Raw genomic sequence first — 23,929 nt, 5'->3', positions numbered from 1 at the left:
CAAATAAACCTTAATAATCAAATTAAAATTTGGTTCTCCAGCCCAATCATGCACTCCAGTCCCCGCGGCGCCCACCGGTCACGAAAGTGAAGGAATATATGGTTCCTCTTTTGGTAAAACCATAAATTTAGACAGATAAAAACTGTAAATAAACCATTAAAACTGTAAATAAACCAATAAAACTGTAATAAACCAATAAAACTTCAAATAAACCTTAATAATCAAATTAAAATTTGGTTCTCCAGCCCAATCATGCACTCCAGTCCCCGCGGCGCCCACCGGTCACGAAAGTGAAGGAATATATGGTTGTGGGTCCTGTGCTTCCCTAGGATCCCCATTGGCTACACGGATTTTTGTTGTTCACGTTCATTTTTACGTTCCGGCATGTGTTGATGAGATTGGCAGGAAATTTGGATGTAAATAGACAGCGGTTAAATAGGCGAGGGAATGGGCGTAATTCATCCTCGGTTCCGAGGGACTGCCTAAGAAGAGAATTTCCAGTGGAACGGCGCTCCCGCAGTAGATTCCAGGAAGATGTCTCATACACGTCAATTTAATAGGGCAACCAGTTCATCTTAAAAGGGGCAGTGTCTTCATGATGATTAGGGGGGATTTCTGAGTAAACCTTTACTTTGGGTTTATGAAACATACGACACAATTATGGTATTACTTGTAAGTGACATCATTTAGGATGAAAGCGACACCTCAAAAGATTTCCCACTCTGTGGTGAAGACATTGCCTCTTTAAGGCCAATTCCTGTCCAACGATCATAATTTGCGGCAACCGCTCAACGGTGATTTTTTTAAAAATCGCTGTGTAAAGAATTGCGAAGTTTGGAGGGTGTGCACAGTGATACTAGGAGCTTGGAAATAAACGGGAACTAAAGTTATACAATTGCAATATTTGTTGCACCATTGCAAGCTGAGTCTTTAAGGGTGAAATGACGCGAGAGACCATTTCCGCCATATGTACAAGCCGTGCGAGGTGCAGATCATGGGGTTGACAAGTTTTGTGAGTGTTATTTGTCTCTCCGGCTGTTTATGGCCAGGGGTTCTTCCCGATCGCCGCTACCAGCCGGATTGGGAGAGTCTGGACAGCCGACCCTTGCCCTCCTGGTACGACGAGAGTAAATTTGGGATTTTCATCCACTGGGGCGTCTTTTCCGTGCCCAGCTTCGGCAGCGAGTGGTTTTGGTGGAACTGGCAAGGTTTGCAGCGATTGCAGTATGTGGAGTTTATGAAAAAGAACTACCCAGCCGGGTTCACGTACAGCCAGTTCGCTCCAGCATTTACCGCGGAGTTCTTCGATCCGGACCAGTGGGCAGAGCTGATCCAGGAATCCGGAGCCAGGTACAAGATTAAGGGCTTTCAAAAACCCAGCAAATGTTTGGAATCAGTAAGAGTGGCGGATATTGCAAACCGGCAAACAGTGTACTCTTTTTAGCTGGGTGATTAAACGCATAAACTGCAACTTAATAAAACATTAAATAAACCATAACAAATTAAATTAAAATGTCATTGGCCGGGGTGATGATGCACTCCAGTCCCCGCGGCGCCCACCGGTCGCGGAAGGCCTCAAGCGTGCCGGCGGACACCGTGTGCTCCATCTCCAGGGCCACCCGGGCGTGAACATGGCCGCGGAAGAGAGGCAGGCAATCGGGCCGAACGACCCCCTCGGCAAACAGTGTAATCAGTGATAACAACAGAAAATGCTGGAAAAACTCAGCAGGCCAGGCAACATCCGTGGAGAGAAATTAGAGTTGACGTTTCGGGTCAAAACCCTTTTTCTGACGTAAACTTGGGCTTTCCCGTGGTAATATCACTGTTAAATACCCCATTAAAAGTTTGGCCTTACTGGATGTGGTGTAACTGGCGGTTTAACAGCGTATTAAATGCAACTTTTTCATTTCCTGGTTTGCTATGGGATTCCCCATTATATTACACTGATCTCAATTGTACTGCGAGAAAGGCAAACTTCTCGCCAGAGAGATTGCGAGATCTTTGAGGGCGGCTTTCTTTGGGGCCCAATTGTTTACTGAGCTGTGTTTATAGGGTGACAGACATCTAAATAAATCAATTTTAAACCAAACAGAGTGTTTGCCACTCCAAATAGTAACCCTTGACACACTAGCAGTTTCTTTTTAATTTGTTCTGTATGTGGACAATACTGACAGTTATTGTCCAACCCAGTAGGTTTGCCAACTCTGGTTGGAGGCATTCCTGGAGGTTTGATCATGTGATGTTCAGATCATATGACCTTTAGCCAAGTGACATCTGACCATGTGACATGATCACGTAATGTTGGCTGAAAGCAGGGGTGGGACGATTGAAATGTGGGCTGCTCAAGAGGCCAGAATTGGAGGAGCGCAGAGGGCTTGGAGGTTACAGAGATAGAGAGGGGTGAGGCCATGGAGGGATTTGAACACTAGGGTGAGAATTGTAAATTTGAGGTGTTGCCAGACTGCATGTCAATGTAGTTCAATGAACACAGGGGTGATGGGTGAAAGGACTTGGTGCGAGTTAGGATAGGGGCAGGAGAGTTTTGAATGAGCTGATGTTTACGGAGGCCGGCCAAGAGAACATTGGAAGAGCGGCGTCTCAAGATAACAAAGGCATGGATGAGGGTTTCAGCAGCTGATGGGCTGAGACAGGTAGAAACGGGTGATATTACGGAGGTGGAAGTAGACGATCTTGGTGATGCAGATGATATGGGGTCATAACCAACAGTAATAAAATAACTGAGTCTAGGTGTTAACTAACAAATATCCTACCTGTAACTAGTAGCTGATCTGTACTTGGACTTCACACGTCAAAACCGGCTGGCACAGACCCACCTGAACCAAACTGAGAGGTCACGCGAAGAGCAGCCTTTTGAAAATCTAGATAAATTACATCTACTGAATTACCATTGTTTATTCTCTCTGTTACCTCTTCAAAAAATTCAATGAGGTTGGTCTAGCAAGACTTTCCCTTTTGAAATCCATGCTGACTATTCCTTATATTTTTGATTTCTAGATGTTCTTCTAGTTTCTCCTTTAGTAGTGATTCCATTACTTTTCCTCCCACTGATATTCAGCTGACTGGTCTATAATTCCCTGGACATGTTCTATCCCCCTTCTTGAATATAGGTATTACGTTAGCTATCCGCCAGTCCTCTGGCACTACACCTTTTTCTAACGAATTATTAAATATGTGTAGTAATGCCTCTGCTATTTCTTCCCTAGATTCTTTTAAAATGCGTGGATGCAATCCATCCGGACCAGGGGTTTTATCCTCCTTTTGAGTTTGATTATTATTTTATATATCCCCTCTTTTTTTATTTTAAATTTACTTATCTCATTACTAATCTCATCATCCAATGTCATGTCCACCTGTTCTATCCCCTTGGTAAATACTGAAGCAAAATAATTATTTAATATTTCTGCCATCTCTTTATCGTTACCTGTGGTATTATCCTGTCTATCCCTTAATGGCCCTATTCCCATCCCAACCTTCCTTTTTTATTGATGTGCCTGTAAAATATTTTACTATTTTTTATGTTCCTTGATAATTTAATTTCATAGTTCCTCTTTGCCTTCCTAATGTTTTTTTTGACTTCTCTCCTAATCTCTTTGTATTCTCCCTTATCATGCACTCCTTTGCTGTCCATGTACTTCATGGATGCCTCTTTCTTTACCATCAATGTTTCCCTTATGGCTCATCCATGCAGTCTCATTTAGTGTTTAGTTTGTTCTTTCCTTTTAGTGGAATATATTGTTCCTGCACTCTGTTGAACACCGTTTTAAATGTTTCCCATTGCTGTTCTACACCGTTGTTTGCCAATATTGTTGCCCATTTTATTTTCCCAAGTTCTATTCTCAGCCTCTCAAAATCAGCTTTTTTCCAATTTATTAACCTGGTTTTCGTCATACTTATGCCCTTCTCCATTGTCATCTTAAAGTGTATTATATTATGGTCATTATTTCCTTGATGCTCCCCTACTTTTACTTCTCTTATCTGCTCTGGTTCATTCCCCATTACTAGATCCAATAGCGAATCCTCCCTTTGTTGAGCTTTTTACATATTGGGTTAGAAAGGAGTCCTGTACATATTGTAGGAACTCCATTCCCTTATCCCTTTTACCTACTTCTTCTGTCCAATTAATATTGGGGTAGTTGAAATCCCCCATGATTATTATTCTATGTTTTTACTAATTTCCCTAATTTGTCTGCATATTTCTTCCTCCACCTCCCTTCCACTATTAAGTGATCTGTAGACTACGCCTATTAATGTGATTGATGCTTTATTATCTTTTCTCTCTGCCCATATGGATTCTATTTTTGTCTTGCTGATAGCTGCGTCACATTTTTCTACTGCCATTATGTTATCCCTAATAAGTACAGCTACTCCATCTCCCCCTTTCCCCCTCTATCTTTTCTAAATATGTTATACCCTGCAATGTTTAATTCCCAGTCCTGATTTTTCTGTAGCCATGTCTCAGTAATCCCCACTATATCTGGTTCCTCGCAACGCATGATTGCCTCCAGCTCCCTTGTTTTATCAAGGACACTCTCGATTGCTGGCACAGGTCAGCACATGAAGAGGATTTCCATCCCGCTCACCAGGACCATCAACATCCAGCTGCACACAAACAGGCCAGCCAAAACTCACAGGGAGTCCGGATCAGACCCGGAGTACAAAGAGTCACACTTCATCAAGGATCTCCGCAAGTACCCGCCCTCGACACACTTAATCTGAGGATGCACGGTGCCAAAACTGTTCAACTTGTCTTCCCCCAGGGAAAGGGGGGGGGGTGGGAGTGCGAGGATGCGACTGTCTGATGGTATATCTCGATGGCCAAGTACATTGACGTGTTCAAACATCACACACAACCGAGAGGCAGCAAATGGGCCAAGAGACACCAGATGAACAAGGCGAGTTCAGGCTAATGGGAGATTGTGTAAACCGGGATCAGTGAACAGTCGCGAGCCGGAATTTCCTGATCAGTGTGTGTACGTTTGTCATTGCTCAGTCTGGTCTTATCCAAGATCCTCCTTTGTGAAACGTCTCTTCCATGTTTCAGTTTTACGACTGACGCCGGGGCTGCCGCTGATGTAATCCCCAACTTGCGTTAATTGAATGATTGCGGTCTGGTTTAATGTCTCCAAAACCCAACCAGGCAGTGGAACTGTTTTGAGGCGGAATTTTGAAAATGGACCAGCGCCCGATTGGTAACATTTTGTGCCCAAAGTTTATTTCTCTGCTCCAAGGATGCACTGGATCTCAGCGGGTCAGTGTGAAGTTTCACTTATATTCCTCCTTTTCAAATACTCATCCCACTCCCTTTAAATGACTGTCTAGTCTGCCTCAGTACCCACTTGTGGTGAAGCATCTCATGGTCTAATAGCCCTGAGTTCAAGAACGTTCCTTTTCCCTTGATTCTTCCAGTGGTAATCCTCGGTCTCCCTCTTTATTTACCCACAGTAAGGTCTCCAGGTTTCACTCGCCCTTCACTGGCTGCTCTCCTCTCGGTGCCACTCCCACTTACCAAGTTGCTGCGACTTTGCAGAAATTATTGATCTCCACGTTCAACCTATTCCCCAGTCTAGCTGTCTGCCCCCACCCAAGCCCCAATCCCCCTGGCCCCCAGTCTCCCTCACTCCCCTGACCCCCAGTTCCCTTTTCATCTCTTGAACCTCTGGCCACCAGTCTCTCTCTCTACCCTGAGCCTCTAGTCTTCTCTTTTCCCCCCCCACCCCCCAAGACTCCTGAAGCATGATTCACAAGGCGCCCCCCACCACCTTCCGACTTCCAACTCCTGAGGACCCCCTGTATCCCGGGCTGCGAGGACCTGGGAGATCCATGCTCCATTCCGGGAGACTCTGACTTGCAGACTTGTCTGGCATCAAGCGCCATATTTTTTGTTTTGTTTTTAACTTTCTTCCCTTCACTGGTATTGTATCCTTCTTCTCCATTGTGAAAACTGAAGCAAATTGGCATGAATTATTTCTTCAATAACTTAATCAGAGTTGTACCACAAAAACTGGAAATCTGAAATAAAAACAGAAAATGTTGGAAACACACATCAGCTTCTGAAAACAGAAACGGCAGATCACTGTTCTGGCAGAGATCTGTCATCTAACAGACGCACTTTTGATCCCTCATCCCAACAAATTGAGTTTGTATTCCCACAAACTTCATCCCAAATGAGGTTTGTACTTTTATCAAATCCCCCTGTTTGGGCTCATTACTAGATAGTGGAGCAAATGTATTGATGGTGATGGATGTGTGGAGCAAACACAGGAAATACTCCTAAAGGGGTCCTGATGTTCTAAAAGAGATTATTGCATCTGAACCCAGAGATGAGGTTACAGTATTTTCTTTGTCGTCCATTGCACACCTCCATTATTTTTATATATTGTTAAAAATGAAGTCTGACCAGTTGATGTGTGGAAGATCACCTCACTTTTCATGTCTCAACTTGATGGCTCGAATGTTCTATTTAGTTGATGTGTCTGTAATGTCCTCGCTGACGCACTACATTTGTGACATAGTCACTGCAAGATTGATTCATTTTAAAATGTAATAGATTATAGGCAAATAGCACTGCAGTCTTTGAGGTGAGAATTGGCTGTTCCCACAGCCCCAGTGAGGGACTGCTGAATTCTATCAACAGAGTCCTCTTTATTGCTGCTGTTTGTAGTTAAAGAAAGAAAGACTTGCATTTATACAGCGCCTTTCACGACCACCGGACATCTCAAAGCGCTTTACAGCCGATGAAGTACTTTTGAAGTGTAGCCACTGTTGTAATGTGGGAAACGTGGCAGTCAATTTGCGCACAGCAAGCTCCCACAAACAGCAATGGTGATAACGACCAGATAATCTGTTTTTGTTATGTTGGTTGAGGGATAAATATTGGCCAGGACACCGGGGAGAACGCCCCTGCTCTTCTCCGAAATAGTGCCTTGGGATCTTTTATATTCACCTGAGAGAGCAGACGGGGCCTCGGTTTAACGTCTCATCCGAAAGACTGAAATAACCCCCAAAATCACATTAAATCTGTATGTTAGCTACATATTTCCTGCAGCTTTGTTGCTGCGCATTATGTGTGTGCATTTCTTAATGTCACTTGTGTGGCCTCAGGAAAAAATATTGGTGGGAAGAAAATCTTTACAATACTTCTGATATAATAATAGCACAATAGCATCTCCACAGAACTTGCTCCAATTTACGGAACTTTAAAAAAAAAAGCCAGACACAAAACTTGAATTGAGTTGAAGAGAAGATCAAGTGCAAAGTATTTCTTTTAACCTTTATCTTCTCGTAAAGCTGAAATTACTTTGAAATAATCGCAATCTATTCAGGGGTGTCGGGGACATTGGTATTGAATGTTTGTAACCCAGTTTAAATCCCAACAGCTTGCTTTCCTGGGGTTTGTGATTTCAGGTATGTGGTGCTGACGACCAAACACCACGAGGGATTCACAAACTGGGGATCGTCCGTGTCCTGGAACTGGAACTCGGTCGACACGGGTCCTCATCGAGATCTGGTGGGTGATCTGGCGGCTGCAGTTCGAAAACGGTTTGTACTTAATTTTATGTAATTGGGGAAACTGCATTGTCGTCATAATCACACTGATGCATTTGGACAATTGAAAACCATGGTAAACCCACAGAATGTGAACAGACTGGTACCGAAAGGTGACTTCCTGAGCCAGTGCAGGGATCGTTCAATAACGCCTTCACAAAAGTTTAATACAAAACTGGAAATACTCTGGGGCATTAGTACCTTGGTACAATGTGTTTAGAATTTCCTGTGCCCTGCAACTATTCAGACACTTCCAGCCTCCTTGTCCTAAAACACACTTTCTGATGATATGATTTTCTTTTTCTGGTATTTACAGATATGTTAAATAAAACAACAGCAATTAATGATTTGACATTCATAAAATCAACACCTCTATTTTATTTTCTGTGACATATTCTAAATTCAACAGGAATATCCCCATAGTGATGGCGAGAGCTGAAGTGAAACTTGCTGATAAAGTTGCCAAAAGTGCAGTATTTCTGTTTACAACTTTCGAAACTTCAGATGGCAAATACATGTCATTAGTTAAGGGCTGAACTGTGCCTGAAAAGGGGGGATCGCTAAGAGAAGCTGTTAACGTTTAGCTGAGGGGTTTCAAGATGGCTACTGCTAGGCTGGCAGCTCCATAAGGAGCTCTTTGTTGCTTCACCTCTATCCATGGGACTCTGCTGCCATCCTTTGCCCTTTCTCTCCCAAATCTCCTTGCTTCCACTGTTCAAGTTCCCCAAGGCTCAATTAGTTGGTGCATTTTAGCCATAACTACAAGTCAACTGCTATTTCAAACCACCATTATCCACCCCCCACCTCTATGCCTGCTCTCTGCTTCTCTCACTGAGCTGCTGAATCTCTTCTCAATTTTGGTTTCCAAATTCACGTACTTCTCTAGACATCAAGCCTATGCTTCTGCACTGGATTACGCCGTATGACTCATCTGTGTCTCTGATTCTGCTGATAAATTTTTTAAAGTAACTTTAGCCATCTACAGCCCTTCCCCCCACTGCTGCTGTTTCTCTCCTGAGTTCCGTGACTCGGTCTACTAGTTTTTCAGTTTTGTTGGTTGCTGGCTAGTGTTTTACATTTCTCTGCAGCTTCTGATCTACGGTGAGCTCCAACTTCACCATCATCTTTCTGCACTGCAACCTATTCTGCACATCTCCTGGATTCTCATTCCCACGGAAATACGCTCCATCCTCCAATTCTCTACCCTTTAAATAGCTTCTGGATTTGACTCGCCCGCTACACCTGTCTATGAACTTGGACAACAGTCAACTTTATCCCTCCACGGGACCTCTGACTTTAACTCTGGAGTCCCTCCTATTGTATCCTACCTATTCCCTGTTGCCACCAGGAAATATGTATATCCCTATAATTGCTACATAGCCAGGCCTATGTAACTTGGCTTTTCCCTGTGTCCATTCACATTCGGCTGCTGTACCGGACCCGAGCCGATCACTTCTATTTCCACTTTTTTCTCCCCCTTTTCCTTTCTCTCTATCCCTCCTTGACCACTATCTCCTGTCATCATGCCTCCTTTCATCTCTCCTCTCTTGGATACTCTGACCTCCCAAATCCCTGCCCCAATCCATTACTCTTCGACCTTCCTACTCTCCTGCCGCCGTCCCAGGCTTGACCCCCTCTTAAGATAAGCCTACAGCTTCCCTCTGTGCCTCTCTTGGCATCCTCCAAAGGGCCCATCGAGGCACTCGTCGCTGCCTCCTCACGAGCAGTGACCCCAACTATCCCATCCTACTCTAGCTGATTTTCCTGCCCAGCATGCCCGCTGGGGGGCTAATCTTGCCAATCTCGTCCCCGCCTAACTCGCCCCCTCCCAGTGCTGTCCCTGTGGACGCTGGCAGTGGATCAGTCATCACCAACCCTCTCCGCATCTCCCTCCAGAATGTCCGTTCACTTGTGAACAAGGCCCTTGCCATCCATGAGCTTATTGTGGATGACTGCGTCGACATCATGGCCCTGACGGAAACCTGGGTGAGGGGTGATGATACCTTCCCCCTAAATGAAGCCTCCCTACCTGGCTATATCTTCCACCACCTGCCCTGTTCAGACCGTCGCGGTGGCCGTGTGGCTCTTATCACCAAATTTCACCATGGTCTGTCCCCCTACTCCTCTGGCACTTCTCCTTTTGAACATTTCACCTTGTTCTACCTGTCACCTCTCATTTAAAATCCTTGTACTCTACCACCCACCCAAGTACCATAAAAATGTCATCACCAAGGTATCTTCACTGCTTTCCTCCCTCAGCGCCAAGCGAGTTCTCGGCATCGGTGATTTCAATCTCCATCTCAATTCATCGTGCTCCCTCTCCTGAGTTCACTGTCCTCCTATCCTCCCTTAATCTCTCCCTCCATGTAAACTCCCCAATGCATATTTACGGCCACCCGCTTGATCTTGCCATCTCTCGTGGCCTCGCTACTCCCATCGTGTCAATCGCAGATAAGACCATCTCTGACCACTTCCTTGTATCGTTCTCCACCCACATCCCCCTTCCACCCCCACCAACCCTACTTCCTTTTGTTTCTGCTCCTGGAAAAAAACTCTCTCCCAACTCGCTTGCAGCTGCTCTTACGAAATCCCAACTGTCCAGCCTTTGGCCCTCCATTCACCACGACATTCCTGCAGCTACCGATCTGCTCAACCACACCCTCACCACCACCTTTGATGCCCTAGTCCCTATTAAAACCATTACTCTCTCTCACCCTGGCTGTTCCCTCTGGTACGGCCCTCATCTTCGCTCCCTTAAGTCCAAGGGATGCAGACTAGAACAGACATGGCGGACAACTGGTTTAGCCATTCCTGCCAGATCTGGCTGGACCACATAAAGCATTATCGGGTCCGGCTCTCGTCTGCCAAAACTGCTCACTATTCCAGGATCATTCTGGAATGCAAACCCTGGCTACTATTCTCTACTGCTGACCATTTTCTTAAGCCCCTCTCCCCTGTCTCCTTCACCCTCGCCTCCAACAAGAAGTGTGAGGAGCTCATGGACTTCTTCGTCTCCAAGATTGAGACCATCCGTTCAGCTGCCTCTGCCACTTCCCTTCCTCTAGCCCACCGGGCCAAACTTCCTCTAAGGTTTCCCCCTGCCCTAGCCCTGAACTCTCATCTTTCTCCAGTTTCTCTCCAATCTCCCCTCATGACCTCTCCACGCTCATCTTGTCCATGAGACCCACCTCCTGCTCCCTCGACCCTATTCCCACTAAACTGCTGACCACCCAACTTCCTTTTCTGGCTCCCATGTTAGCTGATATTGTTAACGGTTCTCTCTCCTCGGGTATGGTCCCCCTCTCCTTCAAATCTGCCGTCATCACCCCTCCTCAAAAAAACAACCCTTGACCCCTCCGTCCTTGCACACTACCGCCCCATCTCCAGCCTCCCTTTCCTCTCAAGTCCTTGAGCATGTTGTCGCCTCCCAAATCTGTGCCCATCTTTCCCGGAACTCCATGTTTGAATCCCTCCAATCAGGTTTCTGCCCCCGCTACAGTACTAAAACGGCTCTCGTCAGAGTCACAAATGACATCCTTTGTGACTGCGACAAAGATAAACTATCCCTCCTCGTCTTTCTCGACCTGTCTGCAGCCTTTGACACAGTTGACCACTCCGCGATCCAACGCCTCTCCACCGCCGTCCAGCTGGATGGGACTGCACTCGCCTGGTTCCATTCTTATCTATCTAATCGTAGCCAGAGAATCACCTGCAATGGCTTCTCTTCCTGCTCCTGCATCGTTACCTCTGGTGTCCCCCAAGGATCTATCCTTGGCCATCTCCTATTTCTCATCTACATGCTGCTCCTCGGCAACATCATCCGAAAACACAGCGTCGTTTTCCACATGTACGCTGACGACACCCAGCTCTACCTCACCACCATTTCTCTCAACCCCTCCACTGTCTCTAAATTTGTCAGACTGCTTGTCCGGCATCCAGTTCTGGATGAGCAGAAATGTTCTCCAATTAAATATTGGGAAGACCGAAGCCATTGTCTTCAGTCACGCCACAAACTCCGTTCCCTAGCCACTGACACCATCCCCCTCCCTAACATCTGTCTGAGCCTGAACCAGACATTTGACCCTGAAATGAGCTTCCGACCACATATCTGCGGCTTAACTAAGACCGCCTATTTCCACTTCCGTAACATCGCCCGTGTCCGCCCTTGTCTCAGCTCATCTGCTGCTGAAACCCTCATCCATGCCTTTGTTACCTCTAGACTTGACTATTCCAACGCACTCCTGGCTGGCCTCCCACATTCCACCCTACATAAACTTGAAGTCATCCAAAACTCGGCTGCCCATGTCCTAACTCGCACCAAGTCCCGTTCGCCCATCACCCCTGTGCTCACTGACCTACATTGGCTCCCGGTTAAGCAATGCCTGGATTTTAAAATTCTCATCCTTATTTTCAAATCCCTCCATGGCCTTGCCCCTCCCTATCTCTGTAATCTCCTCCAGCCCCACAACTCCCTCGAGATGTCTGCGCTCCTCTAATTCTGGCCTCATGAGCATCCCCGATTTTAATCGCTCCACCATTGGCAGCCGTGCCTTCAGTTGTCTAGGCCCTAAGTTCTGGAATTCCCTCCCTAAACCTCTCCGCTTCTCTTTCCTCCTTTCAGACGCTCCCTAAAACCTACCTCTTTGACCAAGCTTTTGGTCATTTGTCCTAATTTCTCCTTATGTGGCTCGGTGTCAAATTTTGTTTTATAACACTCCTGTGAAGTGCCTTGGGACGTTTTACTACATTAAAGGTGCTATATAAATACAAGTTGTTGTTGTTGAGGTTCCTATTCTCAAAGGCTCGGGATTATTCACTGAGCCTGAGCCATTGAAATGCATTGCTGGGGATAATAGCCTAGCTAAACCCGGGAAAGTCCTTCAAGCACTCTTCAAAGTCCACTGTCTTCATGTACATCTGTCCTCCTCCTCCCTCAGTACAGTTTTAGCCAGTTCATTTGAGGCACAACTCTCACTTAGTTTTCCCTCATTGCTGCATCGCTTGATCTTCAGCACCTCCGAGTAGTTTATAACCTCGTGGATTCTCAAATGCTCTGTGGGCTCCAGTTGCTTCTCTAGTATAATCTCCAGCTAGTGCCCTACCTACCCTGTCAAAGGAATAAGAAGATTGATCCTGTGGTTATTTATACCTAATATAGTTGTGTTATTATTGATCTTGCACTGTTTAGTGTTTTTTTTCCAATCGTGTGTGAAAGTTTGGAAAAGGAAGTTAATGGTCTATTTTAAAATGTAATCTATCAAACTTGTTCTTCTGTTGCAACAGGGATATACATTATGGAGTGTACCATTCTCTCTTTGAGTGGTTTAACCCCCTCTACTTGTACGATAAACAGAACCATTTCAAGACCCAGAAATTTGTTGTGGAAAAAACACTACCAGAGCTGTACGATCTGGTCCTGAGGTAATGGGATATGGTGGTTTCAATGAGTTCTACTGTCTGTGAACGCACCTCATTACTGACGGTAATGGCACAGGGTGATGGCATTCACTTCAGTGCATTTATCAGGTAGACCTAAGAGTATTTTAAACCCAATAGGTTGTTTTTTCCACTATTTGCTTTACAGCTGGGATCATCAGTTTAAATGGTGTTGAGGGCAGGGGAGAGAGAAGAGGTGTGTCAGGTATTGGAGATTTTTTCAGGCAGAATTAATTCTAAAATTGACCAGAATAACTTGCTCCACCATCTCAATTGAAAGGTCGCCATCTTGCCCCCAGTAAGTAAACTTGCCTGGAAATTATACATTGTGATATTAGTGTGTGAAAGCATCAGATCCCTTTTTTTCAAATGGTTTAACAACTCTGCTAAGATAGCAGACAAAATAATTTCAAACTAATAATATGGTGTTTGCACAATAATGTTTTACAGCATAATTTCCTTATAGCTACTGTGATGTGAATTTTTTGCAATTCCTTTTTTAGTTTTTAACACCATCCAGGGTAGACTTCGACCGACGGCACCAACATCACAGTGTCATTAATCATATTACAAACAGTGAGCATCCTGTGTGTCTATAAGGGGAAATATGGAAGTTGCATTAAAGTTGGTTAAGGTGCTACAGTTCTGTATAATTGAATTTCCAGCACAATTGATGGTCAGAGTCATTTTTAAAGAAGACTGTGTTTGTCATTGGTAAATAGGATCTGTTTTACATAGTCACACTCTGGGAATAAGTGGGAATTTTGGTTTTTTACCCCCTAACAGGTATAAACCAGATATAATCTGGTCAGATGGAGACTGGGAGGCACCAGACCACTACTGGAATTCCACTGGATTTCTGGCCTGGCTTTACAATGATAGCCCCGTCAAGGTACTTATTAGCAATATTCACAAGATCATAAAGGAAGGCCATTCAGTTATCGCACTTTTAATTTGTTAATCTATTTAAGATCAGGCTTGCTTAGCTGAAATTGTTCATTTTATCCTGCATTCTATCTTTTTAAAGATGTTGCAGCTGCCTTGCACTGAAGTGTTGTTGAACAACGCCCTCCCCTCCCACCATCTATTTGCTTTACAAAAAGAAAATACTGCAGATGCTGGAAATCTGAAATAAAAACATAAAATGCTGGAGATACTCAGCAGGTCAGGCAGCATCTGTGAAGAGAGAAACAGAGTTAACGTTTCAGGTCGATGACCTTTCGTCAGAACTGGAAAAAAGCAGGAAATGGAACAGATTTTTAAGCAAGTGTAGGGGCTGGGAAAGGGGGGAGGGGATGAAAGAACAAAAGGGAAGGTCTGTGATAGGATAGAAGGCAGGAGAGGTTGAGACATTAAGAGATATTCAAGGCAAAAGGAGACGGTAATGGGACAGGTTAAGAAACAAAGGATGGCTCTAGATGAAGTGTGAATTGTGCTGGCAGAATGAAAGACAGCTGCCTTGTGGGGGAGAAGAAAAGACACAGACAAAAAGTGTGGCTATATATATCATAAGGTGCTGTTCCCCGAGCTTACGCTGAGCTTCCGTGGAACAATGCAAGAGGCCGAGGACGGTGATGGTACAACTTCCATCTTGTGTAACCTGTTCCATTACCTGAAACATTAACTCTGTTTCTCTCTTCACAGATGCTGCCTGACCTGCTGAGTTTCTCCAGCATTTTCTGTATCTATTTGCTTTAGTTGTTTCTCTCATTGCATTGAATTTAGCTGTGTTAAAGTTATGTATTTGGCTTCTGGTCTTTGGGAGTTTCTGACTCCAGATCATGTTAAACACGATCATTCTGCGGTCGTTGTCCCCCAGGGATGGTACAACTTCCATCTTGTGTACATTTTCTGGGTCATTTACAAATACTAGCGCAAGATGAGCACAGCCTCTTGTGGCTGTCTTGGTTCACTGGGTCATGGAGCAGTCATGTATTACATTTACCAACTCTGACTCTAAACCGTTTGGGTTTTCCAAAATTTGTATTAAGTTGATGGAAGTGTCCCATTAAAATAACTTTCCTGTTCTCACATACCCTTCCTATCTCTTTGTACAGCAAATTGACCAGACCTATGCTAACCTGGTTGTCTATAGAATACTCTTCGTGTTTGCTTAGATTTCTGTTGCATTTGAGATGTTCATTTTGTAGCTTTCGATCTCTTGCAGAATCAATGCCTTTTCCTTCCCAGGTGTCCCGGACTTAGAGGGTTACAGCACGTCCTTTTTTTGTCCACACTGTCCTATCTGAGCACTATTATCACTAGATGTTCTCTTTATTTCCCCAGGAAGCTACTTTGCATCACATCCTATGGTATGCCGACAGATTTATTGAAACCATTCCCACCCCCTCCCCCTCCAAATCACATACACTTGTAAAAATGTTTGGTTTTCTACTGTTACTGTCCAGGCCCATATTTATACCTCACCCAACATCTCTTTAAAAAATGAACAGACTATCTGGTCATTATCTCATTGCTGTTTTTGGGACCTTGCTGTGCGCAAATTGGCTGCCGTGTTTCTTACATTACAACAGCGACTACACTTCAGAAAGTACTCCATTGGCTGTAAAGCACTTTGTGACACCTTTAAAGGCACTAAACAAATATAAGTTATTTTATTTCTGTTGCTAGGATACTGTGGTAACCAATGACCGCTGGGGAGCTGGCTGTTCCTGTAAACATGGCGGCTTCTTCAACTGTGCGGACAAATACAGCCCAAGCAAGCTGCAAAACCACAAGTGGGAGAAGTGCACCTCGGTTGACAAATGGTCATGGGGATATCGCAGAAACATGCAGCTGAGTGACGTGATGGACCTGCCAACCATTATCCATGTACGTGCTTCTGGTTAATCAATGGTGAACATCACTAGGTTGAACATAAATCCAGGTGAAGGTGCATTGGACCCCCTGGTCTGAGCTTGGCTTGCCAACCAGTGGATCAGCGAGTTTTACCGAATGAGTAGCTGAGCCATTCCGATCAGGAAGGTTCCCGGTTTGATTCCCAGTCTGTGCTGAGACGTTGCAGCAATTGGCCTGAATGTTTCTGAATTTGGGAAGAGTGCTTCTGATCGCCAACAAGCGGCCAATGCTAAAAGCACATGGGCGTTGGGTTCACCTGTGATGCGACTACAGGTAAATAGCCCGCTGATACTCCACACCACCACTCGCACGTGAATATTTGGGTTTTGAACGCCTGCCAATCCAACTCCTGCAAGGAGCTGACACCTTTTAGAGGAGGAGGGGAGAAAATTGGCGAGCTGTAATAGTCAGCAGCGGAAAGTAATTCTTTACATTTAAAGGGGGATCATTTATATGGAAAAAATGTCTGACGAACCATTTTTTTTTTTTTTTAAAAAGAGATAAATTTAGCATTTTCATCATGAGTGACATCATGATGTGTTTCGACATGATTTACATCAATGTTTATGGGTTTTGCAAATAAATGGAAAAATGTTTGCCACATTTTTTGTGAAGGTGCTGACCCTTTAAAGCTGGTTTAAATCATATGGAATTAGAGCTATTTATTTAGCAGAAAATGAGGTGATGGAGACAATGGTAACGTGGTGAATTCTCTGAATGTGTTTGGTCTTGTGAAAATGTGCAAAAACTGTATGTGCCATTACTGTTGAGGCTAAGGATTAAAATGGGAACTATGGCTAACATGGACAATAACTCTAAATCTCTCTCTTTGCTCTTTTTCTGACAGAGTTTGCTGGATTCAGTCTCTTATGGAGGCAATTTACTGCTCAACATTGGTCCGACCAAAGATGGCATTATCCCTCCCATTTTCCAAGAAAGATTGCGTGGCATGGGGCAATGGCTACATGTTAATGGTGAAGCAATATATGCATCGAAACCATGGCGAGTTCAGAAGGAGAACTCTACTAATATAATATGGTAAAGTCTATCCGGGTTAAATCCAACACAACTCTTTCTTTTCCCTTCACTTTATTGCATCATTCTTCATACTTATCTTCACTTTCGCTTTATGCTTAAAGACAAAGCAAGAAACATAAAACAACGTGCATTTCTTTGACACTGCTGCTATGAAGAGAGAGCCATGGACAAAGCGTAGATACTAAGCAGAAGGGGGGAAAAAGAGAGGCTGGGGATCAGAAAGAGAGGTGACCGGTGGTAGGGTGTGGGTGTGGGTGTTCTCGAGGGCAGGGGCATAGTGGTTGAAGGAACAGTCACTGATGGTGGAGCGGAGAGAGTGGGGAACAAGGAGAGTGCAGAGGAGAGGAGGGTGCGTGCAGGGATGTACTGCTGGCAGTGGTCATTGAGGTAGGGTGGAGTGTGGCCGCGAAGGGGTTTGCGGAAAGAACAGGGAGCTTGGTCAACAAAACAACAAATTTTTTTTTTTAATTAAAGACATTTTCACAAAGTAATCTTTGTGGATTGACTTTGGTGTTTCTACAGCAACAATACTGATCTGTTCTAATTGAGTATATTTCTTATTCCGTATCTGCTGGTACAATACCATAACATTCAGTTGGAAAACTGGGACATAGTGCAGCATATGAATGTCAATCTTAGGACTGTAATGGTTGTCTTTCACACCATGCAGTGTAGTTACTGACAGCCATCGAGAGAGCTCGCATGCAGCTCTTCATCCTGGTGCCAGACGTGTAGCAGCAGATTCTGTAATGGTACTTGTTGGTTATCAGTTCCCAGCTATCATTACTTTTTGAGGCAAACTTTTCATTCGTGATTCCTGCCATAAAGAAAGACTTACATTTATATAGCGCCTTTCACCGGATGTCTCAAAGCGCTTTACAGCCATTGAAGTACTTTTTTGGAGTGCAGTCACTGTTGTAATGTGGGAAATGCGGCAGCCAATTTGCGTACAGCTCCCACAAACAGCAATGTGATAATGACCAGATAATCTGTTTTTGTTATGTTTGAGGGCCAGGACAGCGGGGATAACTCCCCTGCTCCTCTTCAAAATAGTGCCATGGGATCTTTTACGTCCACCTGAGAGCAGATTGGTTTAATGTCTCATCCGAAAGACGGCACCTCTGACAGTGCAGCACTCCCTCAGTACTGCACTGGAGTGTCAGCCTAGCTTTATGTGCTCCGGTCCCTGGAGTGGGACTTGAACCCACAACCTTCTGACTCAGAGGTGAGTGTGCCACAGCTGACACTGCACTACGGCCTACTGAACTGAAGCTGACGACCCATGGACTATGACCCGAGCATTGAAAATGTCCTAAGGACAGTCTAGACTTCTACAATTACTGTACCTTTGTGCAATTGCTAAACATTCATTTGGTGGCAGTGATGTCGCGTCTGTCCGGTTTCGGGAGACTCTGCTTCGCTCTCTTCTGCCGGATGCATCTTTGCACAATCCCAACACTCATTTTCCCCATGAGACTTTGTCACTGAATTTTTGAACCCATGCAATGTTTAGTTCAGTAATGCTCGTGGGGAGCTACCAACGTTCAGTATTGATGTATAATGTGTATATAAAACCTAAATCCAATAGAAATTGTGCCAAATAATGAATTATTTTAACTGACTGTAGTGTCTTTAAGGGAAAAACAAAAGAAAAGTAAGTTTCAAATTAAAAAGGTTCAGTAGTCTTATTGATTTCTTTGGATAGTTTTTTATGAATTTAATAATCAAAGAATTAGCCAGACAGCAGGTCACAGTTATTGTAGGAATATTAATATGTTGTGACTTTACTGTTATTCTTCAGTCCCATTTCCCAGAAATCTCTGCTTTTAACTCCGCGTTCACCTTTGCGATGTGTCTTTGCCTCCAGGTACACCAGTAAAGGATCCTCCATTTATGCAGTGTTCACAAAGTGGCCCACTGACAATATCCTAGAACTGGAATCTCCAAAGAGTTCCCCGAAGACCAATGTATGTATTTAGGATTTGCTTCTTTCTATGCCTGCTATTTGGCCTTTTCACAGTTGTCTCCTCTGGAACCACAGGAGGGGCTGGGCAACAGACTTCTTCACGACTACTGTCAGTCCCGTGGACCAACAGATAGTGAAATTCCATTGTTGCTTTTGCCTCTGGTATTTATCAAGAAAGTTGCTAAATCTGCAAAGATGTTCGTCAAGTCCTGTCATTGTTGTTCTAAGATTGAATATAATAAAGCTGAGTTATCTGATACTCCTTCCTCATTTTCTCTTTCTTTGTCTGTTCCTTTTTATCCCTTTATCTCAGTTTAAGAGCAAAAATGTAAAAAATATGTTACTCCCTTGTCACTCTGAATACGGGGTCTTTGTCTCCGACTATCGACTGTTTTATTAACCCTTTTGAGTACTGAATGTCCTTTGGAACTTGCACGTTTGTTAACCGCCAAAAATGATATTTTATTTTGGGAAATGTTAATATTTTTACCTTCTCTTGTGATTCAAAGGGTATTCTAGTCTGATGTCTCCCTCATACTCCTTTCTCCACTCAGATATCTCTTTCTCTCCCCCCAATTTGACTGGTAACAAAAGCCACCAAGTAATGATATAGTCATTCCCTGTCCTCCGACACAATCCCTCTCCCTCCACCCTCCCCCACCCCCTGCTGCTGGTGACTGATCTGACCCCCAGGGCGTGATAATCTACATCCTAGGGTACTTAAGGAAGTGACCCTAGAAATAGTAGATGCATTGCTGATCATCTTCCAACATTCGATGGAATCTGGAACAGTACCCATGGATTGGAGGGTAGCTAATGTAACCCCACTATTCAAAAAAGGTGGTAGAGAGAAAACGGGGAATTACAGACCGGTAAGCCTGACATCGGTAGTGGGGAAAATGCTAGAGTCCATTATAAAAGATGTAATAGCTGAGCACTTGGAAAACAGTGACCGGATCGGACAAAGTCAACATGGATTTACAAAAGGTAAATCGTGCTTGACTAATCTACTGGAATTTTTTGAGGATGTAACTGGTAAAATAGATAAGGGAGAACCAGTGGATGTGGTGTATTTGGACTTTCAGAAGGCTTTCGATAAGGTCCAGCATAAGAGATTAGCGTGTAAAGTTAAGGCACATGGGATTGGGGGCAAGGTATTGACTTGGATAGAGAACTGGTTGGCAGACAGAAAGCAAAGAGTTGGAATAAACGGGTCTTTTTCCGAGTGGCAGGCAGTGACTAGTGGGGTACCGCAGGGTTCGGTCCTTGGACCCCAGCTATTCACAATATATATTAATGATCTACACAAGGGAACTAGATGTATTATCTCCAAATTTGCAGACGACACAAAGCTGGGTGGGCATGTGTGCTGTGAGGAGGATGCTGAGAAACTCCAGGATGATTTGGACAGGTTGGGTGATTGGGCAGAAGCATGGCAGATGCAATATAATGTGGATAAATGTGAGGTTATCCACTTTGGTAGCAAAAACAGGAAGGCAGATTATTATCTGAATGGCAATAGATTGGGAGAAGGGGACGTGCAACGAGACCTGGGTATCCTTGTGCACCAGTCGCTGAAGGTAAGCATGCAGGTGCAGCAGGTGGTTAAGAAGGCAAATGGTATGTTGGCCTTCGTAGCGAGAGGGTTTGAGTACAGAAACAAGGATGTCTTGCTGCAGTTGTACAGGGCCTTGGTGAGGCCACATCTTGAGTATTGTGTGCAGTTTTGGTCGCCTTATCTGAGGAAGGATGTTCTTGCCATGGAAGGAGTTCAGCGAAGATTCACCAGGCTGATACCTGGGATGGCAGGAATGACGTATGAGGAGAGATTGGGTCGATTGGGCTTGTACTCGCTGGAGTTTGGAAGAATGAGAGGGGAATCTCATTGAAACTTATAAAATTCTGACAGGACTGGACAGACTAGATGCAGGAAGGATGTTCCCGATGGTCGGGGAGTCCAGAACCAGGGGTTACAGTCTAAAGATAAGGGGTAGGCCATTTAGGTCAGAAATGAGGAGGAATTTCTTCACCCAGAGAGTGGTGAACCTGTGGAATTCTCTACCACAGAAGGCAGTGGAGGCCAATTCATTAAATATATTCAAGAAGGAGTTGGATATATTTCTTAAGGCTAAAGGGATCAAGGGATATGGAGAGAAGGCAGGGACCGGGTACTGAATTTGGATGATCAGCCATGATCGCATTGAATGGCGGAGCAGGCTCGAGGGGCCGAATGGCCTACTCCTGCTCCTATCTTCTATGTTTCTATGACTGATCCAGTATCCCTCTTCAACCTTCTCTTGCTCCTGATATAGTTAAAGAATGCTTCACTATTGCCCGTTATATTTTCTGCTATATTGTTTCCTGTTTTTCATCTCTCATCAGTTGCTTGATTTTGCTAGTTCTTCTGCTTTGTTCCTTCTGAGCCCTTTCCTGGATATTTCAGAATTTATATCTGCCCTTTCTTTCTCCTGATGCCTTCCATGATCTGCCTTTTCATTTTGTGTTGGTTTGGCTTTCCTGTGGCATCCTTGGCTTGCTCCTGGGAATAAACTAACTCTGCATTGTAAATAAATACCTCCTTAAAAGTCCCTCATTTTCCTTCCACATTCTTCCCTCTCAATGGTTCTTCCCATTTTATTCCTTTTCATGCAGCAATTCGCCCTCTCTGCACACCTGAAATTCAATTTCTTAATAGTTCTATTCTCACTAAACCTTATTTTAACTATATTTATATATAAAATCATATATTAGGATCATTGGGTTCCAAATGGTCCCTCACTTAAACTTGGCTTATTGCTATCTCCTTATTAGCTAGGAGCAGGTTCAGTCCTGCTCTCCCCTGTCTGGTTTGCCTCACCTGCTGTTTAAGAAAAGATTCTTGAAATAAACGACCTCACACATACTGATTGTCCCCAATCCCAGTCTCCCCAAGTCCCAGTCTGTTTAAATCTGCTATGATTACAACTGAGGCTGTATTACTAATCTTTATGAGCTCCCTAGGCACTATGTCCACCTCCATTTTATTTTGTGGTGCCCTGTAACATTATTCCTGCCGCTAACTTACTTCCCCTTTCTGTCTTCCAGGGCCACCCAAGAAGATTCCGTGGCAATTCCCAGTTCGTTCCTCTCAGTACCCCTTCCTGATAAACACTGCCATCCCACAGACTTCCCTTTCTTCTCTAATCTCCCTGAAGCAATGCATAAACCTGCACATTTGTTCCACAGTCATCCTCTTTAGCCAGGTTTCAGTGACTCTATTAGTTCCCTATTTACCACCACTTCGAGCTCATCCATCTTATGCTCAAGATAGCTTGCAGTTTTAAAACGGAATCAATGGATGAATGAGATTTGATAGATCTGTTCATGGAACAGATTCTTAGTTCAAGCAGTTAATGCTGGGTCAAAAAACTTTTTCAAATGATAAGTATCTGGATATAAATTAGGTCAAAGGTTAAAAGGATGAATACAGATACAGAAGACTAAATGCTGTACGAAACTTGATGGTTTCTGAACAGCTAAACCACCATAATGTCATACTGAGGAAGTTAACCGGATGAATAAAATGGAGCATGGGATCGAATGGATATTGGAATTTTACTTGTGGGAAACGGGGAGGGACTTGTAAAAGTTTCCTCAGGAGATTAAATGGTTGCATAGACTCAATTGTGGAGTGGATTGTACCCGGTCTTGGGAAGAAACCAGCTTGATGGATTGAATGTTGTCTTATTTCATCTCCTTGTGTTCTCTCTCCAGGTGACAATGCTGGGAATCCCACAGCCTCTAAAATGGAAGGTTTCTCCTTCGCAAGGCATTCTCGTCTTCCTGTCCTCTCTTTCTCCGTTTAATCTCCCCTCAGAAAATGGTTGGACATTGAAACTGGAAGGAGTTTCATAATCAGCAGAAGCTGTCGGTTTAATTGAGAATGTCCATGGAAGCAGCTCTTGATTTAAAAAGGTTTTAAGAGTGACTTTACACTTTTAAAATATGATTTAAAATTTTTGATATAAATCAGTATGATTCATTCTTTGTATGGTGATTATAAATCAGTATGATTTTTCATTTTTTATATGATTATAAATCGGTGTGATTTTTCATTTTTTTGATAATGCGATTATAAATTCAATTCAGTGCCCCCTTGATAAATCTCAGTCTTAGGATTTGGCAGTGCCATGGTTCCCAAGACGATGGATGAAAAGCTGTGGCGATTGTTCAGATCGTAGCATATGTTGCCTGGCTGAGTGAAGGAATATGACCCACTGTTTTGAGGCACTTAATGGAACCTCTAACATTATAAACTCCAGACGTTGAGGTTAATAAAACAGTTGAACCATGAATTTTGCATACTGTTAATTTTTGTATTACATCGCTTGTGTTTATTGCAGAATATGTAAGATCAAAGATCTTTTTAAATGGAGTTTAAAAAAAAGTCAGTGTTGGAGTGACAAAGCTCTGCAGGTGGCGCTGTTGAGCAACAACCAAAGCCATCCACTCCCAGAGCAGCACCAGCTGTTGCTAAGTTACTAGTTATTTGCAATTTAAAAAAAATAAGCGAACTTGATTTACAAATTAATTTTTAAAACGTAACAGTCACACCTAAGGGATTTTTGAGTAACTAAAGGCTGAACTGTTTATTAGAAGTTTGTTGTAAAATACAGTAAGTGTCTTTAAGCTTTTAAAAAGCAACACAAATTAGATGACTACTTTCCCAAATCGGTATCTTTCAGCCTCCGGTCATGCATAGAGACAGACACACAGTAAGTCTGTGATGTTTCTTACTGTGTACGCTGTAATGTATTATCACATGGTTTGGTATGAGCATGCTCAGTTCCCTCTGGCCTAATAAAGCAAGCACATTGACTAGCAACTCATTGTGTCTCTGACCTTCATTTGTTCAACCCACATATATTACATTGTGGCGACGAGGATGGGATTTCAAAGCCATTTTTAGGGATCATGAAAGGACAGTGTTCAACCTTCATGTGAACAAGTTTAAGGTGAATTTGTGACACCTAAACTGAATTTTTGCGATGTTTTACCATTTGCAAAGTGGATAACCTCACATTT

The 23,929-nt window shown here is 43.8% G+C and overlaps 1 protein-coding gene across 1 annotated transcript; it reads left to right on the top strand.

Annotated features, from left to right (window-relative positions):
- Positions 1 to 514: 514 nt before the first annotated feature.
- On the top strand, positions 515 to 23,729 carry LOC147103155 (tissue alpha-L-fucosidase-like). The gene is made up of 8 exons (XM_085962500.1): positions 515 to 1,350; positions 7,426 to 7,560; positions 12,850 to 12,987; positions 13,789 to 13,894; positions 15,634 to 15,834; positions 16,709 to 16,899; positions 18,767 to 18,866; positions 22,619 to 23,729. Exons 1-8 carry the CDS (start codon positions 968 to 970, stop codon positions 22,757 to 22,759), a joined length of 1,395 nt encoding a protein of 464 aa, XP_085818626.1. The 5' UTR covers positions 515 to 967; the 3' UTR covers positions 22,760 to 23,729.
- The last annotated feature ends 200 nt before the right edge of the window (positions 23,730 to 23,929 follow it).

Source organism: Somniosus microcephalus, chromosome 20 (assembly GCF_052327205.1).
Source record: "Somniosus microcephalus isolate GS21.2 chromosome 20, FLI_Smic_1.0, whole genome shotgun sequence".
NCBI lineage: Eukaryota > Metazoa > Chordata > Chondrichthyes > Squaliformes > Somniosidae > Somniosus > Somniosus microcephalus.
This window is presented reverse-complemented; position numbering and strand designations above follow the sequence as displayed.

Bases quoted from the DNA above. Each gene is read 5' to 3' on its own strand.
- LOC147103155 (XM_085962500.1), top strand. From the start codon at position 968: ATGTACAAGCCGTGCGAGGTGCAGATCATGGGGTTGACAAGTTTTGTG. The intron at 12,988-13,788 runs GTAATGGGATAT...ACCCCCTAACAG, and splicing joins CTGTACGATCTGGTCCTGAG to GTATAAACCAGATATAATCT. The intron at 15,835-16,708 runs GTACGTGCTTCT...TTTTTCTGACAG, and splicing joins ACCTGCCAACCATTATCCAT to AGTTTGCTGGATTCAGTCTC.